General features: G+C 41.5%; 1 protein-coding gene across 5 annotated transcripts in view; it reads right to left on the reverse strand.

The window, feature by feature from the left end:
* Window positions 1-25,328, reverse strand: part of CADPS (calcium dependent secretion activator) — a 1,086,201-nt gene that overhangs the window by 104,697 nt on the left and 956,176 nt on the right. For 3 of the 5 annotated variants that reach the window (XM_029601011.1, XM_029601007.1, XM_029601010.1), the window contains one exon: window positions 22,434-22,541. In XM_029601011.1, coding sequence (XP_029456871.1) covers window positions 22,434-22,541 — 108 coding nt within the window. Of the gene's footprint in view, window positions 1-18,472; window positions 18,521-22,433; window positions 22,542-25,328 lie in introns of all 5 variants that reach the window. The other 2 variants (XM_029601008.1, XM_029601006.1) reach the window with 1 other exon arrangement.

Raw genomic sequence — 25,328 nt, forward strand, 5'->3', positions numbered from 1 at the left:
GTACGTGCATAAGTTTCTTATAAAATAACAACTCTTGGTCCTACCCCGTATCACCCTTAGACCACTCCATTTTTGTGCGTAAATGGGTGCATGAGACCGAAAATACAGGCATATTTTTGATGTTTTTAAAAAAGCATGTATGCAAGTACAAGTTACTTATGTGCGTAAATGCTAATTTTACACGTATAAATGTTTTGAAAATTCACCCTATAAGTGTTTATACATTCAGGTCTTGATTTACAAAACTTTTTTCCCGCAGATACAGAATGTGAGAAAGGCCTTAGTGAATCACCCCACAGTATAATTTTTGCAATGGGGCACTGGGTCCTCGTCACCTGCCCCACATGCCATTGCCCAATATCCCCAGAGGTACCAATTACAAATACATGTAAGCTATTAGGTAGACTTGGAATATATGTGGCTGCAGCTTTATTAACAATAAATGATACAATACAGGTACCAGGTGCTGAGCCTCATTTTCCCTGTTCCCCATTACTCATCTCCCCCCACCCTTGCAAAAGGTCCTGTACCAGCCTTTGATCCAGGGACTGTTCCTAGGGCCATCAAGGTGATTTATTCTAATGTGGCCACTCCTGCGGCCCTATATCCAAGTCCCGCCATGTATTGCAAGGCCTTGCACAGAGCTGTAGCTCAGGCTCGGAAAGGTGTCTGGCTTTTTATTGTTGCTGGTTTAGCAGATGGATTGTGACATGATATTGCAGGATAGTTTTGGCACATTCATGCAGCTTTTATGTTTTAGGTTCTCTTTATTTTGATTCAGTTTTATTTATTTTAAGTATTGTATTGATTTTTTTAAATTTTCATGTGTTTTACTGAATTGTTTGTTTTTTTTTATTTATTTTCTGATATTATGCATGTTTCTTGTGATCCGCTTTGATCATTTGTACTAATCGGAATATAAATTTTGAAATAAATAAATGTTATCTCATCCTCCCCTATCCACCAGGACGCCCTCACCTTTTGACTCCCCCCAGAAGCTCAGACATCCTCTGCGACAAATATACAATCCTCATACCGCGTGATTAGACTAGTTACTTCTAATAACAGACACCTAACACAAACTCATAACCCAATAACAGAATGGGAGGGAGAATGAGGCTGCTGACAGGGAGACACCAATGTGAAAGGGGAGAGGGATGACCTCCTTTCCCCTATCTACTGGGCCACTGGCCAATGAGAAGCCATGCTAGGCCGGCTGCCTAATGACGGTGCGGGCTGCATGGCATTCCAGGATAAAAGCTGAAAGAATCCATGTGGCGCCTGGACTATGCGGCACTGGGAAGGGAGAATGACCTACTGTACCACCTGGCTAAGCACCTGCCATGGCAAGAGGAGGGTCTATTGTGCCGAGCAGATAAGTTGCCTCCCCTGCAAATGGTGTGTGTGTGCGTGTGTGTGTGAAGGGGACCAATCAGATGTGGGGAACAGGGGACAGAGGAGGCCTGGGCACCTATTGCAGCAGTGCCTGTGCACCTTGGCACAGCATCCACCATAGGGCACTGGGTCCCTGCCACCCCTCCCCATGCAATCAACAGCCAAATACCCCAGAGGCACCAATTACAAGTATACATGAGCCATTAGGTTGACTTGGAATATATGTGGCCACAGCTTTAACAACAATAAATGATACAATAGAGCTACAAGATGCTGAGCCTCACCTTCCCTGCTCCCCAATACTCACCCTCTCACTCTTGCTAGGATCCTGTACCAACCCTTGATCCAAGCGCTGTTCCCAGAACCGTTGAGGCAATTCATCCTGATTCAGCCACTCCTTTAGCCTCATTTCCAAGGTTCACTGTGTTTCATAACGCCTTATAACAGCTGAAGTCCAAATTCTGAAAGATGATATCCTGTCATCCTCGAGCCACCAGAACCCACCTCCCACATTTTGACTCCCCCCTCCCTGGAGAGTCAGACACCCGCCATAGGTGGTCCTTATCGTCGGAGGAGCACTTCGAAATAGGGCACACCTCCAAAGAGAAGGCCTATCCCTAAAGGACCTGTGAAAGTAATGCGACCTAGCCAACATTCAAAACAGAACTCAACATAGGCTTTCTTAAACAATTCATGAACAATATCATGCTAATCTGGGATAAATGTATCCCATCCTTCTCAATACCTAGTCATGCTGTACATGGCACCTACCTAACAGAGCAATGACTTTACCCACTTGGCTATTAATCTTGGCCACCCATCCAGTACAAAGATTCAAATGTGTAAACTTGAAGTGGGGAATGATATCCGACCAGATGATTACAGTTTGTGGCATCCAGGACGAGATAAGGGCCATGTTGCAAATCATAACCTTCAGAAGCTGTCAACATGTACAGTAGTAGCCCATGTCATTCCCTCTGAGGTGAATAACCATGACTGCAGAGTAGTCTGCTTGGTTAATCAAGTTTGCCAACAGTAAATGGAGGAAGGGAACCAACTGGTGTCAGCGATTGTCGCAGTGCTAGCCACCAATTTCCCTAACCACAGCACCAGAAGGAAGGCTACTGTGAAGGACATTTGGAACAGCACTGTCTCATATGATAAGCCACTACCCTGGGAAGAGCCTCCCAGAGAATGAACTGGTTATGGGTGATAGAACAATGTGTGTCTGTATATAGACCTTCACTGTAGGGTTCAGCTAATTCCTTGCCTTTGCAAAGAAGGCCAAACCCGCGAGATGAGATTTAACACTGCCTCTTGATATGCAGGCCTGCTTGGCTTCAAAGATATAGTCTGTGACCAAGGACTCAGGGCTTGCACCTCTGTCAATGAAAAAGGATATCACAACATATCAGGGCTTGCACCTCTATCAATGAAAAAGGATATCACAACATAAATCCTCTCTGTATGCTATCCAGATGGAAGGATCGATGGAGCATCGCAGCATGTCCCATGCTCCATCGCTCCAAAGGCCCAGAGGTGACTCGGCACAGCCTGCCCCAGCAGGTTCATTTACAGGGACAACTCTCTGAAGCAGGACCACTTGCAATGAGAGAATTGGCTATTTCGTTTCAAGTTCCAGGAACATGACGCACTCTTGAAGCAATACTCAGTTGCAGGCAGACCAGTAGAAACTCCCCGAGCAACTCAGTTAGCAAAGGGAACTTCACAGACTGGGTATTGATCACGTTATCTACAGCAGTATTACCACACCAGAATACCACCCTCTGATTCTTCAATTTATAGGCCCAGATGTGCAGAGCTACTCCAATGGGAAATAACTTAAGGAAGGTGATGCTCTGTGTAAGCCCAAACTGCATCCAGGCCATAGGGCTCCACATCAAACTCGCTGAAAATGCACCCCAAAAACCAATGGTCCCCACTGCATCAGGGAAGAGCTTAAAGTCATTGTTAGAAACTGGAGAGAGCCACCAGACAATTACTCCATTGAAGCCTTCAGGAAATGGAGACCATTTGGCAGTGGAGTACCGAGAAGGGGGAGGGGGGGGGCAAGACCCCAGGCACCAAGCAGTAGGGGGCACCTGGGTGCCCTTATTTACATATGGAGTTTGGTAACCCATGGCCACTGGGAGATCCCATCCTGCCCAGCGGCTGAACTGAAGGAAGCCCATGGCTGCGCATATCTTCCCCCCCCCCCCCCATGCAAGACCAGTGGGGTCATGGTAGAGCTCATTCTACTGTGGTCAAAGCAGAGAAGAGGCCCATGGCCCCTGGGAGATCTCATCCCACCTGGCAGCCCAAATAAAAGAAGCTTGGGCCACCAGGAGATCCCATCCCGCCCAGAGGCTCAAATTTACAAGGCCCCCAGCGGCTGCCAGAGGATCACGTCTTGTCCGGTGACCAAAATAGAGGAGGTACCACGGCTGCCGGGGGATTGCATCCTGCCCAATGGCCCAACTAAAGGAGTCCATGTGTTGGCAGGGGATCAAACCTGCCTGCCTGCTTGAGAGGAAGTGTGTATGTGTGCCTGAGAGAGAGGGAGCACGTGTATATGTGTTCTTAAGGACATAAGAAATTGCCATACTGGGTCAGACCAAGGGTCCATCAAGCCCAGCATCCTGTTTCCAACAGTGACCAATCCTGGCTACAAGAACCTAGCAAGTACCCAAAAACTAAGCACGTCCCACGCTACTGATGCTAGTAATAGCAGTGGCTATTTTCTAAGTCAACTTGATTAATAGCAGGTAATGGCCTTCTCCTCCAAGAAATTATACAATCCTTTTTTAAACCCAGCTATTCTAACTGCACTAACCAAATCCCCTGGCAACAAATTCCAGAGTTTAATTGTGCGTTGAGAGAAAAAGAATTGTCTCAGATTAGTTTTAAATGTGTTACATGCTAAATTCATAGAGTGCCCCTAGTCCTTCTGTTATCCGAAAGAGAGGGAGCCGGTGTGTGTATAAGTGTGTATGCGAGAGTGAGAGCCAGCATGTCTGTATTCCTGAGAGAGAAGGATCCAGTGGGGGTGTGTGTGTGTCTGTGTGTGTGTGCGCGCGTACGCCTGAGAGGGAGGGAGCCAGTGTGTAGGTGTACGTCTGTGAGCATGTGTGAGTTTTAAAAGAGCATTTGTGTATATCTGTATGAACATGAGGATGAACGTGTATGTATATGAGAGAGGAGAAAGTTTGTGCACCTCCCTTCCCCTCCCACTCAATCATGACAATCTAATGGAAGTTAAAAGTTCCCAGGCATGGCCAGTGAGTGATATATATTGTTTTAATCTTATTGATTTTAATTGAGTGTTATTTGATCTGTATGATGTTTTAAAATATTTTATTGGTGTTTGGGAAATAAAAAAAAAATTATTGGCAGTTCTGTTTATCAGCTGTACAAAAATATTTCATTAATATGGTTCTACTATTATGATTTAAACTTCATATTTCTTGATTTTATTGTTTGATGTTTTCTGAGGAATGGTGATGTTTCTGTTTTTCCTTTGCTGCATTACATATAGAGTTTGGCTTGTGGTGGTTTCTAGTTCAGTTTTTATCTGCATTTTTCCATTTATACTTTATAGTCACTTTAGTTTGTATTTGGTGAGGCTCTATCTTGTTCTGCATTTGTGACTGAGGTTAAGTAGTCTGCTAACGTGTCATTTCTATATAGGGATCTATAGTAGCTTGGCTTATTCTGTTTTCCTATAGAAGGTATATTGGTGTTTTAGAGTAATGTTTACAGTTAGTGCTGTTTTGGAATGGTAGGTTTATTATATTGTAATTGAAATTTAATTTCCTTATAGCTTTCTGATGACCAAACCCACACCTAATGTGTTAAAATAGTCCTAATAGCTCATCTGTGTTCCAAGGGTCTTTTTAACATTTATGCAGAGTTTTTTGGATAATATACACATTGTTGTGATACTTTTACTTCAAAAGACTGTACTTTTGAGTGTCCTCTTTCATGTAAAATATTTTATTATAACTGCATAATTTTAAATTACGTGTACAGAGGACCATGGTGGGGAGGAAGGCTGGGCACAAAGCTATAAGATTCATTTAGGGTACCTAATACTCTTGCACAGGCCCTGATCAGAAAAAGAAAACAAATTAAACGTTAAAAAAACCCCAAAAAAACAGAAAGAGGAGGAGCCAGCACAGTAAGGGCTGGATTTTAAAAGGGATACGCACGCCGGGCCTATTTTCAAAAGGCCCGTCGACGTGCGTAAAGCCCCGGGACGCGTATATGTCCCGGGGCTTTACTAAAGGGGGTGGGAAAGGGGTGGGGCTTGGGTGGGGTGGTCTGGGGCAGGGCAGGGTCAGAAGTTCCAGGCACAGCGGTCATTTGCTGCTGTGCTTGGGATTGTGCGCCGGCAGTTGGCTGGCGCGCGCAAAAGGTAAATTAAAAATTCTGGGGGGGGTTAGAATAGGGCTAGGGGGAGGAAATGTTAGGCGAAGGGGTGGGAAGGTCAGGTTAGGGGGAAGGGAACGGGGGAAGGCAGCGTGTCTTGGCACGCGCAAGGTGCATAATTGTGCACCCCCTTGCACGCGCCGACCCCCGATTTTATAACATGCGTGCGCTTCTTTTAAAATCTACCCCTAATTGTTTGCACAGGGCAGCTAAAAAGTTAGGTGTGTATCAGTGTGTGTGTACGCTTCCTGCTCCCCAATCCAAAACTTTCTCAGGGTGACTAAAATCAAAAGATCCCAGTTACAGAGAAGGGGAAAATTTTTATCCTTATTAGTTTTATTGAAATATTTTTTGGGACACATTTAAAGATTTTTTTTACCCTTGTTTTTCTTATTAGATGATGTATTTGTTACTGGATTTGAAATACTGATTTTATTAGTATGGTTTACCATTATGATTGATTTATATTTCTTGATTTTGTTTTATGAGCAAAGGTGATTCTGTTTTGCATTATTGCACTGCATATGAGCCAGGCTGGGAGGTCTGGGGGGAGGGGAGAGGGAGCTGGGGAGCAAGACTGCTGGGAAAGTAAAAAAGTGAGACTTTCTGTTTCTCTGAGATGGGAAGTGGGAAGAAGTTTATTTTCTCTGTCATTTTTGAGAAATGTGCATCTGAATATTTCTTTTTTTTTTTTCTAAGTATCAGGAAAATGCAATTTTTATTTATTTCTCTGGTGTTTTCCTGCAGACTGAGTTGGCTTTTTGGGGTTTCCAGTTTCTCTTTTATCTCCATGTTTCTCTTTCTAATTTATAGTCAATTATTCTGTATTTGGTGCGGGGATAGGCAGTGTGCTGTGATATGTGTAGATGTGGAAAAAAGAATAAATTTGGAATGGTTTTTCCTTTTTTTCCTGATGGTCAGAAGTGGAAAAATTAGAAATTTTGGAACAATTTAGAAATTTTACATCACAGACCTTGACTCTATCTCATTCTGTATCAAAGGCTATTTTTGTTTTACTTGCAGTACCACAGAGGGAAGGGGCAAAGGAAACTCTTGGCGGCCTGTCTGCAGGCAGGGAATCTTTTGCCCCATGGGCGCTAACAATAGTCTGTTACTTCAAGTCTTTTCTGGGGTTTGTATTAGTGTGACTTTCTGTGACTGCAAGCATTTCTACAAGGAGGATGATGCAGGTGAGAACACACAAATGCATTTGCCCCCTGCACATTGCCCTGCTGATGCAAATACGATGGTAATCAGGCAGTACACTGTGTACTGTGTACAATTCTGGTCGCCACATCTCAAAAAAGATATAATTGCGATGGAGAAGGTACAGAGACGGGCTACCAAAATGATAAAGGGGAATGGAACAGCTCCCCTATGAGGAAAGACTAAAGAGGTTAGGACTTTTCAGCTTGGTCTTAGAAGAGATGGCTGAGGGGGGATATGATAGAGGTGTTTAAAATTATGAGAGGTCTAGAACGGGTAGATGTGAATCGCTTATTTACTCTTTCGGACAATAGAAAGACTAGGGGGCACTCCATGAAGTTAGCGTGTGGCACATTTAAAACTAATCGGAGAAAGTTCTTTTTCACTCAACGCACAATTAAACTTTGGAATTTGTTGCCAGAGGATGTGGTCAGTGCAATTAGTATAGCTGTGTTTAAAAAAGGATTGGATAAGTTCTTGAAGGAGAAGTTCATTACCTGCTATTAAGTTCACTTAGAGAATAGCCACTGCCATTAGAAATGGTAACATGGAATAGACTTAGTTTTTGGGTACTTGCCAGGTTCTTATGGCCTGGATTGGCCACTGTTGGAAACAGGATGCTGGGCTTGATGGACCCTTGGTCTGACCCAGTATGGCATTTTCTTATGTTCTTATGTTCACACCCTTCATAGACAAAATAAGATGTGGTATTACTCTGGTGGCAAACATTAAACTGCAATGCCTATAAGGAAACGCATGAGCTTGAGAGCGACTTTGGACTGGAATGCCACTTTGCCCACCAAAGAGGCCTTTTCCTCCAGTTTGTCACATGGCAGCCTAGATACTATGAGCTACAAATTGAGCTCTATACCCAGGAAGATAAGGACAGTAGTTGGGGGCTGAGACTTATCAGCCAATGGTATGTCAAATTCTTGCGCAACCACCTAGAACAGTGGAAACAGGCATAAGCAGTCAGGAGTGCCACCCAGGCCAATGAATAGAAAATTGTCTAGGTAGTGAACTATATTGTCTACCCCCATCCATTGCACACAATCCAGGAATGTACTAAACAGCTCAAAGAAGGCACATGAAGTAAAACACCCAAGAGGGCAAAACAGGCAGGGTGAATGGAGAGCAGCTGAAAGACAGATTTGATGTCTACCTTTGCCATGCACAATGGCCACATTCATGCAGCAATCTCAGGGGCAATCAAATGAGATGTGGTAGACCATACATTTGTCCTGAGTTATGAACACATTTACTGAGGAACCTTTGGGATACAACAAATTGTGTATTAGTCTATACTTCCCTATCTCTTTTTTTGGAACCATTTAGAATGGGGAAAGAAGCATGTTAGCAAAGGGCCACATAAGCAACTCAATTGGATTTATGTACTGAGCTTGGGTCAAACAACTGCAGCAAGGTGGCAAGTAGATCTTGAGTTTGGTGGGTCCGGTCCATTGGGTAGTCCACTGTAAGAGATTCTGAATCCCTTCCCTGAAACCGTCTCGCAAAGAACCAGCTGCCTGAGACTCTGGATATCTTGAGAGCCAAGCATCCATAGGCTCTCCAGCTAACTGGTGTTGGGTCCCTGGAAAAACCTAATTCATTATTTTGCTGAGTTGGCTCCACTCTTCCTGGGACACTTAATGAATGGATGGGGAATGGCACACAAGTGCTTAAAACAAGAGTCAGCAAGTGAACAGCTATTCTGATTGAATCACCTGCACACACTGGAAGGGGCAGAGTTCCTTCTGATCTATAAGCCAGAACTGGCAGGGCTCCAAAAGGAGTGGGTACCTACCATTGACTCATGTGCCCTAGCATCATACACATGCTCAGTCATGTCTGTAAAACTCAAGTTGGTGTCTTGTGTCTTCTAGGTCACCTCCAGATTACCTGACATTTTTTCCGTAAGGGTTTAGTCATAGTTAAGCCATGCAAAGCCCTCATACTGCTTCAGGTACCCAGGTTAGCATCCATGCTGAACCATAGGGCAAAGGTCTGTGAGATATTTTCCCTACAGATGACTGTAGCCAAGTGGGTGTAAGCTCTGACCCAAATGGGCCATCTTCGCAGATAGCTCTTCTTTAATTCTCTCACGACACATTTGACCCTGTCTCTTATGCCCTTGTAGTAGGCAGAAAATATATAGTGTTGCCTCCTTATCCTGCGTTGCAAGGTTCTGGGAAGATCATGTCATAGCCTGATGTAATCGGAAAGGCCCTGAAGCTTGGCAAGCTAATCCCCATGAAGGGAGGACCCTCTTGAGGCATCAGAGCTAAAGGAACTACTAGAAGAACTATGGCTACTATAATTGGAAGAGTGCCTCCTAGAACGACACCTGAACCTTCCTTGGACAGAATGCCCATCTTTACCTTGCTCAGATGTGACCTGGTCATGTGACACCTGGGCTGTAGGAGATAATGCAGTCAGATGTTGACATAGGACTGGAACTGAAGCTGTACTGATATCTGGCCAGTAAACTTGACATAGTGCCCCGGGGGCAGCCATGATGTTCTGACCATCTCCAACAGCCGACCCACGAGGCTGCTCAGTTGTCCCAGCTGATGTGTTTGGATCTGCAAAAGAGAAAGGGGAAGAAGGCAGAGTGGGGGCAGCCCCATGACAAGACAGGAGCTTACTCCTACCACAGACCCTGGACAGTGGCTGGGCCCTTCTCAAGCCATCCTCAAGACATAAGACATAATTATTGTGTCTATGAGAACGCTTAGCAAAATCATAGCAGTCATAGTGATTATGCTAGTAGCACCTATAATCATACTCCATACAAGCCCCTGGGGGGGGTGGGTAGAGTGCCCCCAAGGAGCCCGAAGCCTCGATCACACAATCCCCTATTACACTCATGTACAGGTTACCTACACTCGTCATGGCGCCCAGGATAATCCCAGCCCTCCGAGGAGCTGGAACCACTTCATAGCTGAGACCCTGAAGAGAGTCGCCCATGACCATGACTGCCGCCTTGACCATCTGGACAATTGAAAGGTCCACAGATGGCTCTTGGGAGGCTGGATGATCCATCTCTGGAATGGCCACCAGTGATTCACTGCCATCCATCCAAGGATCGGCATTTCACCTGTAATGCTGCAACATGGCCAGGAGCCGTGGAGGCCATACCCTTCTGAGAATGCCTCCTATACCAGCTATCTTGGACCTCTAATGGAAGGGCAGCCACGTGCTTGCAAGAGCACGACTCCACTCCTCCACCTGTGCCATTCCAATTCCTTGATCCAAGGGCTGTTCCCCTACCCTAACTCATTGATGCAAGCATTCAGCCCTCTGTTGGTCCATAGCTCCTACTTGCTCCACAGGGGCAGGTTTAGGGCACTCCTGAAACCCCCGATGAGGGCACACCCTCTAATGGAGAGGCCAAGCTGGGTGTGGGGGCACGATGGGCCCATGCTGTGGCAATCTACCGATGTGGAATCCTCGTGGGATCGCACTGATGGGGTCGAGGGTACTCTCATGCAGATCTGGATGGCTGGGTCTCTCTCCGAGACCCGCTCCCTTAAGATGGCCAGTAGAAGCAGCAGGAGCCTGCACAGTAGGGCTCCTCTCCTAGATTTTTTTTATTTATTTATTGCTTTGTTGCCAATTAAAGTGGGCCCAAAGACCAAGCAACAAAGGACCCCCTCCTTTGTAGTTCAGCTCCTAACCACCCCTCTTTTTTTTTTTTTAAATAAAACTTTTTATATTTAAACCAGGTGCCCTGAGGTAACTAGTACAGCACAGTCATGCAGCCAAACAGAAATGCATTATATATATATCTATATCTATCTATCTATCTATCTATCTATCTATATCTTTAGTAGCCCCTCAGGATAATCCCAATCAAGGAGAAGCCATGAGAGGGAGAGCAGAATGCGGCTGTTGGCAGGGAGATGCCAATCCAAAGGGGAAAGGGATCAGCTCCTTTCCTCTTTATTCCCCTGCCAGTGCCCTCCCATCTACCGGACCAATGAGAAGCCATGCCAGGCCAACCAATGTCTGCACAGGCTGTGCGGCATGCTGGGATAGGATCTGGAAAAGGCTGTGCAGCCAGCGGCGCCTGGACCACATAGCAGAGAAAGGGAGAATGACCTGCAACACCACCCCACCAAGCATCCTCTGCGTTAACCGGAAGGCTCATCATAGCGCATACGTATGTTTCTCACATGCTGCCGTCCCGCCCCCTGCAAATGGGGTGGTGGTGAAGGGGCCCAGCCAAGCGCAGGGGACAGAGGAAGTGTGGGCACCCATTGCTAGCAGTGCCTGCAGACCATGGCATAGTGTCCATTGCTGGCAGTGCCTGCACACCTTGACATAGTGTCCGCCACCTTATATTGTAATGGTTCTCAACACAATCTTTGGTATGTACCCAGTCAGTTGTGTTTTCAGGATATCCACAGGATATCCACAGATCTGCATACACTTGCATACTATCAGTGAAGATTTTATGTGATCTGGAGTGATGAAAGGTATAAAAAGTTGAGATTTGTACAATGTACTTTCGTCCTAGCTTGATGAACTCTCAACCTAGCTGCTATCAAGCTAGGTTGAGAGTACAATGTCCAAATCTCATCTTTGTGTACCTGTCATCACTCCAAATCACATCAGATCTTCACTGATATCTACTGTGCTGTTTGTACCTCTGACTGTGCATGTAACTCTGCTCCCCCCAAAACCTAGCCCACCACCAAAACCTCACCCCGAGTTACAAGTTGCCCCTCTTACAGTGGTATAAATAGTTTACTTATATGAAAGCCTTATAAAGTTTCTCTCTCTCTCTCTCTATGGCAGATGCTATTTTTCACAATTTTATAGCAAAATCATGAATCTAGTCCTACATTGGATAATGTTTTCAAAACTAATTTTTCATAATTTTTAATGGAACTCAAAGGTCAGTAAATCAACCATTGCATAAAGACTAAAAATAAAGCCGAATGAATAAGAATATTCTATTGCAACAGCAGATTAGGAGTGTAGACAAATCTGTGAGGCTTCTGTACTCATTTATCAGTTCTATAGAAATGTTTTCTATGTTTAATTAATTACATATTGGTAAATAGCTAAGAACTTTCATCAACGTTTCAGAGTCCTGATTTCATTGTAGTAATTCCAGACATGTTCTTTTTTCTATGATTTGCCTTTGCTGATGAAATACTTTTCTAAAAAAAAAACAAAAAAACCCAAAACCTACATTTTAAACAACATTTTTCAGGCTTCAGATTCAAAAACTGGATATTCATTTTTTGGTTACTAAAAGAAGCTATTGCTGAGAATTTCAACAGTATATCTAACACAAGCAGAAAAAAAAAACATGGAGGATCTTCTTAATGTCAAAGTTCCAGAGCACCAAGAGAGGAAAAACAACCAGTTTTTCACTGTTCGATATGTTTCCAGCCAGCAAGAGCTATAGTAATGGAACTAAATTACTCTGTACTTGAATATATGTTTATGCCCTGTACAAAACAAATGAGATTTAAATAAACTCAGGGCATTTATCTAACTATGGGAGTCATTTATCAAAGTGCTATATGGCGTTTTTGCATGAAAACAATGCCTTTAACGCATGCGAAAACGCCCTAACGCATAGTGCGATGCAAATTAGAAAAAAGGGAGAAGTTTGGGGTGGGATTTGTGAAGCCCTATTGCACGGCTTTAATGTGTATTGTAACTACACCTTTTTCATTTGTGTAAAACCATGTGATAGGGCTTTATTGTGCTATGCAATGTTTTCAGGGGAGAGAGAGAGAGAGAGAGAGAGAGAGAGAGAGAGAGAGAGAGACTAGCTATAAGGCCCTCATACTAGTTAGGTATTTATACATCTATATGAGGGCTACCTAGTCACTCGAGGTGAGGTTTAGGGGTTAGGGGCCACTTTGACATTCAAAGTGAGACGTAAGAACAGAGCAGGGCTCTCTTGTGAAGATTTGATGATTTTTGGAGTGAGGGAACTCACCCAAAGATGAGATTTGTGCAATGTTCTCTCAACCTAGCTTGATGGACGCGCTACCTCGGTAACATCAAGCTAGGTTGAGAGAACATTGCACAAATCTCATCTTTGGGTGAGTTTCCTCACTCTGAAGGTCATCAAATCTTCAAGAGAGCACTGTTCTGTTCGTATGTCTCACTTTGAATGTCAAAGTGGCCCCTAACCCCTACATTAATACCTAAACCTCACCTTGAGTGACTAGGTAGGCCTCATTTAGAGGTATAAATACCTACCTAGTATGAGGGTATTATGGCTAGGTTCTCTCTCTCTCTCTCTCTCTCCCTCCCTCCCTCTCCCCCCTAGTGGTTGTAGAAGGGCCCTGATAGCTAGGCTGGATCTCCAGCAGGGGAAAATGGTCCCCCCCCAGTGGTTGTATGTAGGAAATACAACAATTCTGGCACATCACAAAGTGCACACACAGTTTGCACTAATACCTATGCAAAGCACTAAGATAGCTCACTTTGCAATAAACTGCCAATTACCATAAAACACACCCCTTTTCCTATCACATGCAATATTTAGTGCATTTTGATAAATCCATAGCTGGTATGCAAACTGACCTCTGCCCTTCTCCCTCCCTGTACACTCTAGTTTTGCCCCACACTCCAGCTCTCTCTCTCTCTTTATGGGAATTGATCTCTGCCCCTCTCTTTCCCTGTACTCTTCAGCTCCACCCCACTTCCTAGCTCTGTTCATCCATCTGTGTTGTCCAATACACTCTCTACTACCAGATATGGAAATTGAGCTCTGCCCGTCTCTGGTTGTGCTCCCTAGGCCGCCTCCCTCTCTTTCTCTGAATAGTCAATCCATTCTCTACTACCACACAGTACACCCGAGATCATCCTGTACTCTCTGCAATCACACATCTCAATTATGCACTTCCTGCACTTCACAGTATATCAGATAGGCTTTTACTACTAGTGTTAGATATTTAGAATATTTAAATAAAATAAGTTTTATTTTTATTGCATATTTTGTTATTTAGCTTGCTCTGAGCTTCACAGACTTTGTTTGTCCCTTAGCATCCTGTTAGGACTATATATCTCCTCATTAGCCGTTATAATCTTCTCCCCGAGACTATAACATACCATTTCAGCAAAAGATTGTGATGCCACATACAGATGATTGTGACTTTAGGTTTGGGTAAGATGAATTAAATAGAATTCTAAATGCAATACACTGCTTTATTGCAATAAAAATATAGTTAACATAGTTTTAAAATAGATTTTTATCTTACCTAAGGCATATTCTCAGAAAATACAATGCAATGACCGGCCTGCTCAATCAGTGGCAAGGCTGCACACTGCCATGCAGAGTACCTGGGATTAATTCTTAGGTCAGGTCTTCTGTTCTCTGGGCCAGTCAGGGCCGGGGATGCTAGAGGCAATATTAATGTCTCTAGGGGAGAGGGAAGAGGAGGAGGGAATCTCAATTATTACACATTGGCGACACCTAGCAGAGGGACTGGGTTCTAAAAGAAGCCATGATTTGTGGCCCCTGACTAATGACTCAGATTGCAATGCCAGAATGGAGTTGAGGGGGAAAAGCCTTGGGTTGTTGTGAGTGCGGGCTCATGGCACCATTGCCCTACAGAGGCTGGTTCCAATTGAGCTGGAAATCCAAAAAGATGGCAGGAAACTTCTGAGTCCAAGAAAAATAGTATTGAGTGCCAGTAACGTTTACTTTCTTTCTTAGTTATTGACCAGAATTAGCCAAATGTACTTAGCTAATAACACAAAAAAGCTTAATTAAATAGTAACACAGCAGATGATGGCAGAAAATGAACATCTAGTCTGCCCAGTTATTCCTGTCCACACTGCAAGGATATATCCCAGCTACCAGCTGTAGGGGTTTGACCAGTTGTAGGATATGACTCCTTATGAGTCAGTTTATTTTCTTCCTCATTGTTTCTTTACCATCCTGGATAGATAAGCACATGCTTAAGCCAACATCCAGCTAACACTACCCTTCCCCAACCCTATTAAAACTCCTTCAAGCATGCATTCACTAGCCATAGACAGAATCACAAAGAACTATTTTAATGCATCCATGAATAGTATGTTGCATCTACTTTGCTAGCAAAAGCTCAGTTAATGTAGGAACTACTTCATCTCATCATGAAGCCCATATCACTGCAAGATTAAGTTTTATCAGACTTTAAAGACATCCTTACTGATCTGATACCTACAAAAGACAAGCCAAACACAGAGCCATTCTACAGAGACAAACTCCAGAAGGCAGATTAAGTATATAATTGACCCATTTAATCCATGTATCATTTCCTGTCAAATACTTTCTGTGTCTAGTTTGTGCTGACAAGGGTCCTATAAGAAAGCTATAAAAAAAAAAAATCTCCACAGTATTATAACTGCAGTGGATTTCATCAATGTTAGAAATGCTTTTTTAATCACCGATTGGAAGGACTGCTGATTTAAGTAGATGAGCTTGCACTAAGCACATCTGTTTTAATCCTGATCTGTTACTCAGATGTATCTTCAAGAAATTCATGGGAAAATGAATTAATTTTTTAGATCTAGAAACCTTTGGAGCTTTTCCTAATGATTGGATCTCTCATATCAGAGAGATGATTTTATTTAAGCGAGGTACCAAATTAATCACCATTTGAAGGGGGGGGGGGGAGAAAGGGGAGAGCCATCTGCACTTTTTATAGCCATCAAAGATTTACATTGCTGCCTGAAAATATTTAAGAATCTTTCTTAACCTTCTTCTGAATTCAAAATCACCAGGGCATACTTGTAAAAGGGAATCTCCCATGCTGTGTTTGTGTGTGTGTGTGTGTGTATATATATAAAATATCCTATTGTTTCTCTATAAAGCATTTCTTGTTGAATGTAAACCGATGTGATGTTTTTCTAAACGAATGTCGGTATAGAAAATCCGCAAATAAATAAATAAACAAACAAACAAACATATATATACACACACACACATATATGTATATAAACCCACACAAGATCTTTTGAAAGGAGTTCTTTTGTGTGTAATAGCTAAAGTCTATGAATATGATGAATGACATAGCATTCATTTCATAACAATATCTTTTTTTGAGTGAAAATAGGTTATGCTTTTTATTCAGCACTACTTTGCTAGGGAGACTGGTGATTGACTAAGCTGTTAATATATTTGTTAAAATCTTCATCCTATTCTAATTTGCAACTACATTTATGTACATATTAAAAACAAATCCACATTGAAAATGGTTTCCGTCATGCTGTCCTACTTAAATCATACCAAGACAATTTTAGGGAAAAAAAACCCCCAAACCCTAAAAATAAAAATATATATATACATCTTTTGACCCTTAATTTGATTGCTGTCACCAGCTGATAAAATCACTCATTAACAGTACTTGGTAGTTTTCCTTGCAGATGTTCTCAAATTATGGTATTCAAAATCTGTTTCTGAGTACCAGTGAATAATGAGTTTGTTTCCACTTCTTTCTGAGTCTGGAAGTGTCACTTTGGTGTCAATGAACTGGTACCTTCTCATGCTGGCTTTAGCACTCATAGTCTTCAAGTACCAAACCAAACCCCTAGCTTCCCCGCCTCCCAACACACATGGGATACTGTTAACTGTACACCAAATACAAACTCAGCAAACATTATGGTGTGTGCTATGCTGCAGTGGTAAGCTAATATTATTTCTCTGCGTGAAGACTACAGGAGACTCTAGGAAAGTACCCCCTGCAACTGAGATTCTAAAAGGAACTGACAGCCAAATTGTCACTAAAAATATGCAATTTTTTCAAGAAATCTTATACAAATAATAAGTAGCAAACTAATAAGGTCATTCTTTATTGCGCGATGTGCCAGCATCGCGGCGGTATTATTAAAATTAGGGGAAAGGGAGGAGTGTGGGTGGGGTTTGGTCAGAGTCATCTCCCGGCAGCGCTGCGGGTGATAATGTTTTTCACATTATCACCAGCAGCACTGTGGGAAATAACTACGCCTTTTCCCATGGCGCTATGGGGGTGATAGTGTGTGATGCGGCCGGCTGCCCACTATCGCCTCCCCTTTTTTTTTCACGAAACATCATTCTGCCATAAATATAGCAGAATGATGAAACTAGGGGTAAGGTGCAATTGACTCTTAATGGCTATTTTTTTTTTAAGCCACTTATTTATAATGCCCAAAGTAATCACATTTTACAGGTGAAACTTGCATATTTTGGGCTTGGTTCAGAAGATTTTGGCCACAAAGAATGATATATACAACTGAAACGGCTTAATTTAATCAATGAGACCCATACAACTCATTTTGCACAGTACCCAGTTTGGGTGAACTTCTTTGATTTCACTGGTGCACCCAAAGAAGGCTCGGTGGCTAGCAGTAATTTTGGCATGACCAAAGAGCAGAACTAGAGATAGTTATGAAAGGAGCTTCATTTGGCTTGGCTGCGGTCCTTTGCCTGTAGGTGGCAAGGGGACAGGCATGAAAGCTTGGGAAGCAATCGGCAGCCACACATGATAGTCCTCATTATAACAGCAACACTAATGAAGGTATGGCAGGGTGTCGAGCAATAACAAGAACTTGTTCTTGCTAATAAATATATATGGTCTTTAACTGGAAGATATGTGGCTCACATATTTCTTGTATGGACATATGGTGTGCTGAGGTAATATTTTTCTGGTTTGCTATTTGAAGACATTGGCTCCCTGACAGTATTCGTTTTCCTTCCTCCAGCACCCACAGAGATCAGATGAATTCTGCTGAATTGCTAATACTAAAGGTACTTTTGAGCTCTTCCTTTTGTACCCATGCTGAAATCTTTTGGAAGTGGAAAACAAAATCGTGAACATTTAACTTTACATACTGGAGCTGAGCTTATCTTCTTCTCCCCAAGCTGATTATATATCTATATCTATATATTTTTTTATTTGAAAAAAACAAATACACATAGAGGCAAGGACATAATTTTGGAGTCAAAACAATAACAAGCTGTGTTTAAACTCTTCCCACATTGCTTTTCAGTACAACTGGGCCTGACAACAGCTGTTGTGCTCAGATTAAAAAAAAAAAATACATTAGGGGAAGAAAATAGACCACTTAAGCAAGACCCAAACTGAACTTCAGCAAAAAAAAACCCCAAAAACCCATTACACAACTACAAACTTATAGACGGCTTGCAATTACCAGACCTACTTCTTCACCAGTCACCTTTCCTTCAGTGATCCAAACCATATATATTAAAGAAGTATGATTATTCAGAAGAATCTAATTTATAACATAAAGAAGATTAAAGCATAAGACACAAAATAATATCAACATAATCTTCTCTAAGCACTAATATCCACTCAACACACAACGAGACAGTGTATTTATACTAGACTATTGCTCTTAAAGGTTCTAAAGTGATGCCAGAATAGTAAGAAGATTTTTGCATTAAGGAGATGGCAAAAATTAACATTTTCAAATGATAATATATTACCTCAAATATTCTCAGGTACATGACAGAACTAATATCATCCAGCCTTTTCTAAAAGTGGAAAACAAAGAGGGTAAATGAAATGGAAATTCAAAGTGGGTTGTGGGAGGAACCCAAATAAGAGGAGGCAAATACAACTGAAAACATAGGAGGTTCAAGAAAATATCAGAACTGCAAAAGGACACAGTAAAAAAAAAAAAAAATGAGACAAATTTTGAAATGCTCCTGTGATTTGCAGACTGCCAAAAAGTGATTAATATGTGCTTTGTATTGTTTTACAGCTTTTAAAATTAATTCCTCTATTAATTATTTTGATCTTGTTGGGTTTATACCTATAGAATATTTCTACTAATGTCAGAGATAGGGAAAAAATACCACTCTAGTTTCAGAATACACAAAGGTTGGAGAGGAGGGGTATATGGAAGTAAATCTCATATTTTTACTGTTTATATTATTATTTGCATTTTCAGTGAAATACCTATTTCTACTTGTAACACAGAGGTACAAACGAGGCTGAAAGTGATTCAATATGTTATTCCATTCTGTGATGATACAGTATTTTAGAAATGAATTGAGTTAAATTGAAGTAGTTGCTTTTCTATAACCTAAAGGTTGGGACCTAATGCATCTATATAAATAGTTTTGGGGACAAAGCTTCTGTTTACAGAAATTAGTGATTGTCATAAAGAGATTTATTATAATGAGTGACCAGTGTGTAGATCTAACAATGAATCTTTTTTATGAAGGTGTTTTATCTTATAATAATATATATGTATATATAGTTTACCTTTCTTTTAAAGCATGCATTTTGAATCCTCCTGGATCTTCAGTCTATTTCAGCTGGATGTAGTTCCTGTAAAGTAAAGAATGAAGCTTTAAAGTATAATTTTAGAAAAGCTTTCCAAGGTGAGGTTGAGCCCCTGTTAATCTTGGGCTGCTGCTGCACAGCATCATGGGCCCACCCAGCTTGCACGGTCATGCAACTTCCTGCTTCCTCTGGCTCTACCAGGCTTATAACACTGGAGGAAGCAGGAAGGAGGTGCACAGAGCTGTAAGTAAACTGACAACAGCACAAGATACATGGGACTCCGTGGGCTGATACATGCCACCTTTTTAAAATTATACTTTAAGACTTCATTTTTAACTTTTAAGGAGAAACATCTAGCTGGAAATTACTGAAGAATTAGGAAGATTGAAAAAACAGGCTTTAAAAAGCAATCAAAAGAAAAATAATTGGTACCCAAAGAAGTACCTCTTTAAAATATTTTTGTGGAGTATACAGCAGACCAGCGATAAGATCAGTATCTTTCTGTGCTGAATCAAATGGCACTAATGTTCTTTAGTGAGTCTGAACTTACCAAAGTGGCAGTTCTATCTAGAAGTGTGCTAAAAAGATATGTTTAATATGTGCACCTAAATCAATATAAGCATTTTGCTTTTTTAAATTTGAGTCACTAGGATTGCCAAATTTTAAAATTTAAAAATCTGTGTAATCCAGTGCCACTGCTTGTTGATAAAACACAAATTGCTGAGATGTCAAAACAAAAAGTAAATTGTTTTTTAATTGCTTTGCTTAGAAATGTCATAGATGATTGCCTTCAGTTTTACATTTGCTAATGTTAATCTCTCCAAGTATACAGATTTTGAAGATTTCTTACACTTAATAATACCCCTTAATATGTTTTAAGGAAAGTAGAATAAAAATTAACATGCAAGATGTGTAAATGAGAAAAAGAAAAGGAAGGATCACTTTGTGCTGTTGCCTTAAACACACTTCATCCTCAAATAATGTTTAGCACTCTTTGAAAGAGCAACAAATGTTTTCCGGGTCCACTGAATAAGTGCAGGTTTAAGGATGAAAGCACAGGGTGATACCAATGCAGAACTATTAACATGAATTTCTACAGAACTGGTAAAAGAAAAGGCAACTTAGGCATTGAAAATGATGGTCAACATTTTTGGAAGTGGAAAGCTTTTTTTTTTTAAAAAATAAAAATAAGTAATAGGAATAAAAGAGAATTAACTGATATGCAACAACTGCAATTGTAACTGTTTGTCTCCTTTTCCAATGCCTACTGGATGGGAAATTCTCAGGCTATGTTTCAAACTCTTGGAAAGGCATGCATGCATAGAGCTTTAAGAAGCTACTAGTGTGCTTTATGCATGCATGAAACATTCTCAGTGGATGTGGGTCATGCTAGTAGATGTACACAGGAAGATTATTTGACTCTAATTCATGCCACTTGATATAATGTGATAAAACATTTGACATGAGAGATAAGTTCCATTTTAATCCAAGGGATATCAGTGAGAGAAAAGAGTGGGGGAATTGCGAAGTAAAAAGAGGCTTTAAAAAGAAGGGGGATGCAGGGAGAGGAACAGGGTGGGAGGGAGGTGGGGGGGGAATCAAATACAGAAGGTAGTTGGGTTGGAAACAGGGCATCTTGACATACCATGGAAGCAAACGGGCAAGAAAGCAAAGTATCAAGCATTGAGATCCTAAAGCCAGCACTTTGAAACATTGACATCACTGAGAACGTGAGAGGAAAGGGATTGCCTGAATGCGAGATGTTCCACACAGGTACAGAAACCAGTGAACAATGACCTTACCGATCAGAACAGGAAAGTTTAAGTGCTCGCTGTAAACGCTAAGACCTTTACAAACTTAACAGTTTGCTACAAGGACAGAAAGTGTCACACAATGAAAGCAACAGAAATGCACAGACGGATTATTTAACATGCATTCCTACTCAAGGTAAAAGTAAATTAATGTTAACGAACTGGAAGGCACTGAAGCCACAGTTCTCTCTCTTGGCTATCAAATACTGTAGCAAAAAAAAACCAAACAAAAAACCCCAAAACTTTCATTTATTATTCTTCTGCACATTTTTAATGTTCTGTTTTTCAAGAGGGGTTACCTATTAGAATTATAACTGTCACAATCAACTATTTTTTTGGAAATTGTCATAATACATCTATTTAACGTGCTATCTTTTTGGTCATTTTTTTTTCCTTTGCAAAACATCGTGTATCCCGATTTCCTGCACGTGGGGCAGTCGGACAAACTGAAATAAATAATGAACAACCTTATAACTAACGTTCTGAGGCCGGCCCAATGGCCTCTCATGGATCCTGGTTCAAGTCCTGAGCTCAGAATTCTTAGTTTCTAGCCAGCTGGAGCTGTGGACACTGTGGAGCCAGCGTTCTCGGGCTCCAGGGAGCGCGGGAGGGGGGGGGGGGAGGGGAGCCTGGCTGTCATGGCGACACCTGTTGGCTAGTGCAAAAAAGTACGCTCGCACCAGAGCTCCAAAGGGAACCATTCTCTGTGCAAGCCTGCCAAGGATTATTGCTGTGAGGGCCAGGCTGGGCATGTATGTGAAGGGGAAGAAAGGATGGGATGGGGGTGCCATGGTGTTTTAGTTGGTGAGAATCCCCGCCCTGAAGATCACAATCACGGCTCATGGCACTGAGCAAGGTTGCCGGCGCCAGAATCCCCATATGTAGCAGTAAGGAACTGCTGGGGTGAGGGGGGGGGGGGGGGGGGGGGGGGGGTGGACAGAAAAGATTAAGCAAAATCAACACTGACGCCTTCTTTTATATTTCATAAGTAAATTAAAACAAAAATGTAATCAGATTTTAAGTATGAGAACGATGACCAAGAATTTTTTTTTTTTTTTTTTAATTTACAGCAAGATTTGTTGCTAGGTTTAGAGCAACAAATGTGAATCTAAAATATGTTGGTTCTCCAATATTTCACACAAATAAAGACCAGAACACAGTAGACCAAAGTACAGGTTAGAGCAGATAGACAGACAGCAGATAAGAAACTTAGAGGGAAAGGGAAGACATTTTACACAATATTTTTCTCAAAATGTGACTTATCCCCCTGTCACTCGTTTTGTCACATTTTGCAGATTCTCCACCTTGGCATATCCAAGGAGGAGGGGGGGAGGCATTTACTTACGTCAAATAACCTTTCTATATATATCTCCTCATTGACCTTGTCACGCAGGATATCCTGAGAGTGGCGAATAAATGTCACATAGGCATCTGCAACATCCATCCCCGGCTTCTGCAAAGAAAAAGAAAAGATTTTATATTACACCTTCCTAAAATACTCTTCAATTAGCTTTTGTTTGCTTTATTTTTTTTTTTCCTTCCACAGCCTTGAATATTTTGTAATTGTGCACGGGGAAGCAAAATTATCTGAAAAGGCAGTGTATAAAGCATTAGATTAAATTAACTCAACATTGTTTAAAAAAAATATGCTTTTAAAGATTCATTAATGGCATTATCTACTCTGTTACTTGATGAAAAAGAATTCTATTGATCTAATTATCTCTGCAGCAGTAGTAGTAATTTAGTTGTACTTTCACTACATGTGATAGCAAACTGTCAGGCAAAAAAACTGAATTCATATCCAAAACATGTCAGAATCAACCGGTTGACACGAAAACAACTCTATGGATTTACTCTTATTCCCAGTGCTCTCAATCCTGTAAAATTAATTTGTCATCAAAATAGAGAGATTCCTTGGCTGCTTTAGGATTTTATTCTAGCAGACTGTACACATTTTTTTGTGTGTGTAGAACGTTTATCTGTTGATCCCTGTTTATTACATCATGGTTTTGTATTGTGCTGCATTGCAATGCGCTGCAGCAGCTCTCTGCTAATGGGTTTTCCACTGTGTTTTACCTATAGCAAACAAAAACAAATCTTCAGTGCATACAATTCTTATGCTGTAAGTGATGGCAGTTCAAAAGCAAAATGTAAACAAACCATCCTTCTAGTTTCATGATCCAGATTGAGAATGTTATGATGCAGCAATCAATAAAGTCTCAAATTAATTTTCTTTTATTTGATTATTCATGGTGATATTACATTTGCAAAACAGAACAAAAAGGGAATAGAAGTAATTAAAACTTGTATGCCAAAATCAATATATACATGAAATGATCAAAAACAACAAAAAACAGGGTAATTTTCAAAGGAAAATGTAATTGTAACATATCAAAGCAATTTTCAAAATGCTGTTGAATTATCTCTAGATTTTACTCACAATAAGAAGTGAATTTTAAATGCCTGCCATGCGCTAAAATCGGGAGATATATGTATATGTTTGAACTGCATGTGCCTCCCCCTGATTTTAAAAGGCACCCGAGTATGCACGTTTCTCCCAGTATGCACACAAAGAAGAAGTTGCGAAAAAGGGGCGATGTGTGGGCGTGGTCTGGGTCGGACATGGGCATTTCGGTGCTTCAACATGAAATGTGTTCTTAAGTATTTATGCGCACAAGCGCATGCTGAGATCCCCGGACGTGTAAATTTTCTACTGCTATAGATGGCGTGCAAGTAATAAAATAAAATAGATTCTAGGCTAGTCAGAGGGATTTTAAGGGTTGGGAGGCTATTTAACTGGGGGGAGGGGGGTTAGGAAGTACTATTCCTTAACTGGGCAAACTGGGAACAATCTAGGGAAACTGGTAATTGCGTCGGCGCACTTGTCTAGTAAAATCCCCCCACTTACGCAGTAGAGGTGGCCTTTGTGTGCACATGTGCGCATCCATATAAAATTGTGCGCACATGTACAGCCTATTTTATACCATGCGCACATATACACGCGTATGTTATAATAAGGACGCATCCTTTGGTGCGAGCCAGCACACACACGTACATGTGCGCCCCGTGCTGGTATCAAATGCCGCCTCTACCGCGTAAGTGGGGGGGATTTTGGTAGACAAGTGTGCAGACGCAATTACCAGTTTCCACAGTTCATTCCCAGTTCACTAAGGTAAGGGATAGGACTTCCTAACCCCCTAGTTAAATATTCTCCATTTTACCCTGCTAGGCCCTTCCCTTAAAATCCCGCTGACTAGCCTAGCTTTTTTTGTTTTAGGACTTACCATCCCTAGCAGAAGTAAAGTTATGCAGTAGGGGACCCTGGTGCATGCTTGTGTGCATAAGTATTTACGTGCTGATTTCATTCGTAGATCCTGGAACACCCATGTCCTGCCCAGACCACACCTACGCCCCGTCCCTTTTCCATAAAAAAAATTTTTGTGCGCATACCGGGAGATTTGCATGTATGCAGGTGCCTTTCAAAATCTGCGCAGCGTGCACCGGCCGACTTCTGTGTGTATCTCCCAGTTTTGGCGTGCACCGGGCTTTTAAAATTCACCCCTTAGCTCACTTAACGTGGGTAAATGAGCTTTTGAAAATTGCTTCAATAGAATGTTACATTTATATTTTCTTTTGAAAATTACTTCCAAAAATCTTTATTTTTCATAGTTTTTGATCATTTGTGCATATGTACTGATTTTTTTAATTCAATTGAAAATGTTATTTCTAATCCTGTGTTGGCTTCCCACCACTGCTCTTTTGGTTCTGTTTGTCACTGGCGGTTGGTACACTTTTTTTTTGTCTGGATATTAAACTTGTTACTTTGCATTAATAAATGGTTGATAACTTGATTATATTTGTTGAACATCAACAAAGAGAATTTAAACCAAGTCCTATGACCTTTTCCGATCTCATGGAAGCCATAGAGATGTAAGTATTTTTCCAGGCAAATGGGTAGCAGGACGTTTTCTTACTAATATTCGTTGGGGATTCCTCACCAGAACAGAGCTACTTTGCACAGATCACATGATTATCTTTCCAGAGGAGCATGCTTTAGTTCAGTAGTTCATACCCAGTCCTCAGGACTTGTTCAATCTAGTCTACTATTCATGATATTTATAACAAATATGCATAAGATCTTTTTTTATCTCCACTGTCTGCAACTATAATCTTAAGAGCCCACGACTCCATAAGGTAGGGCACAATGGGGGGGGGGGGGGGGGAGGCAAGGCAGGGTGGG

Source organism: Rhinatrema bivittatum, chromosome 4 (assembly GCF_901001135.1).
Source record: "Rhinatrema bivittatum chromosome 4, aRhiBiv1.1, whole genome shotgun sequence".
Lineage (NCBI taxonomy): Eukaryota > Metazoa > Chordata > Amphibia > Gymnophiona > Rhinatrematidae > Rhinatrema > Rhinatrema bivittatum.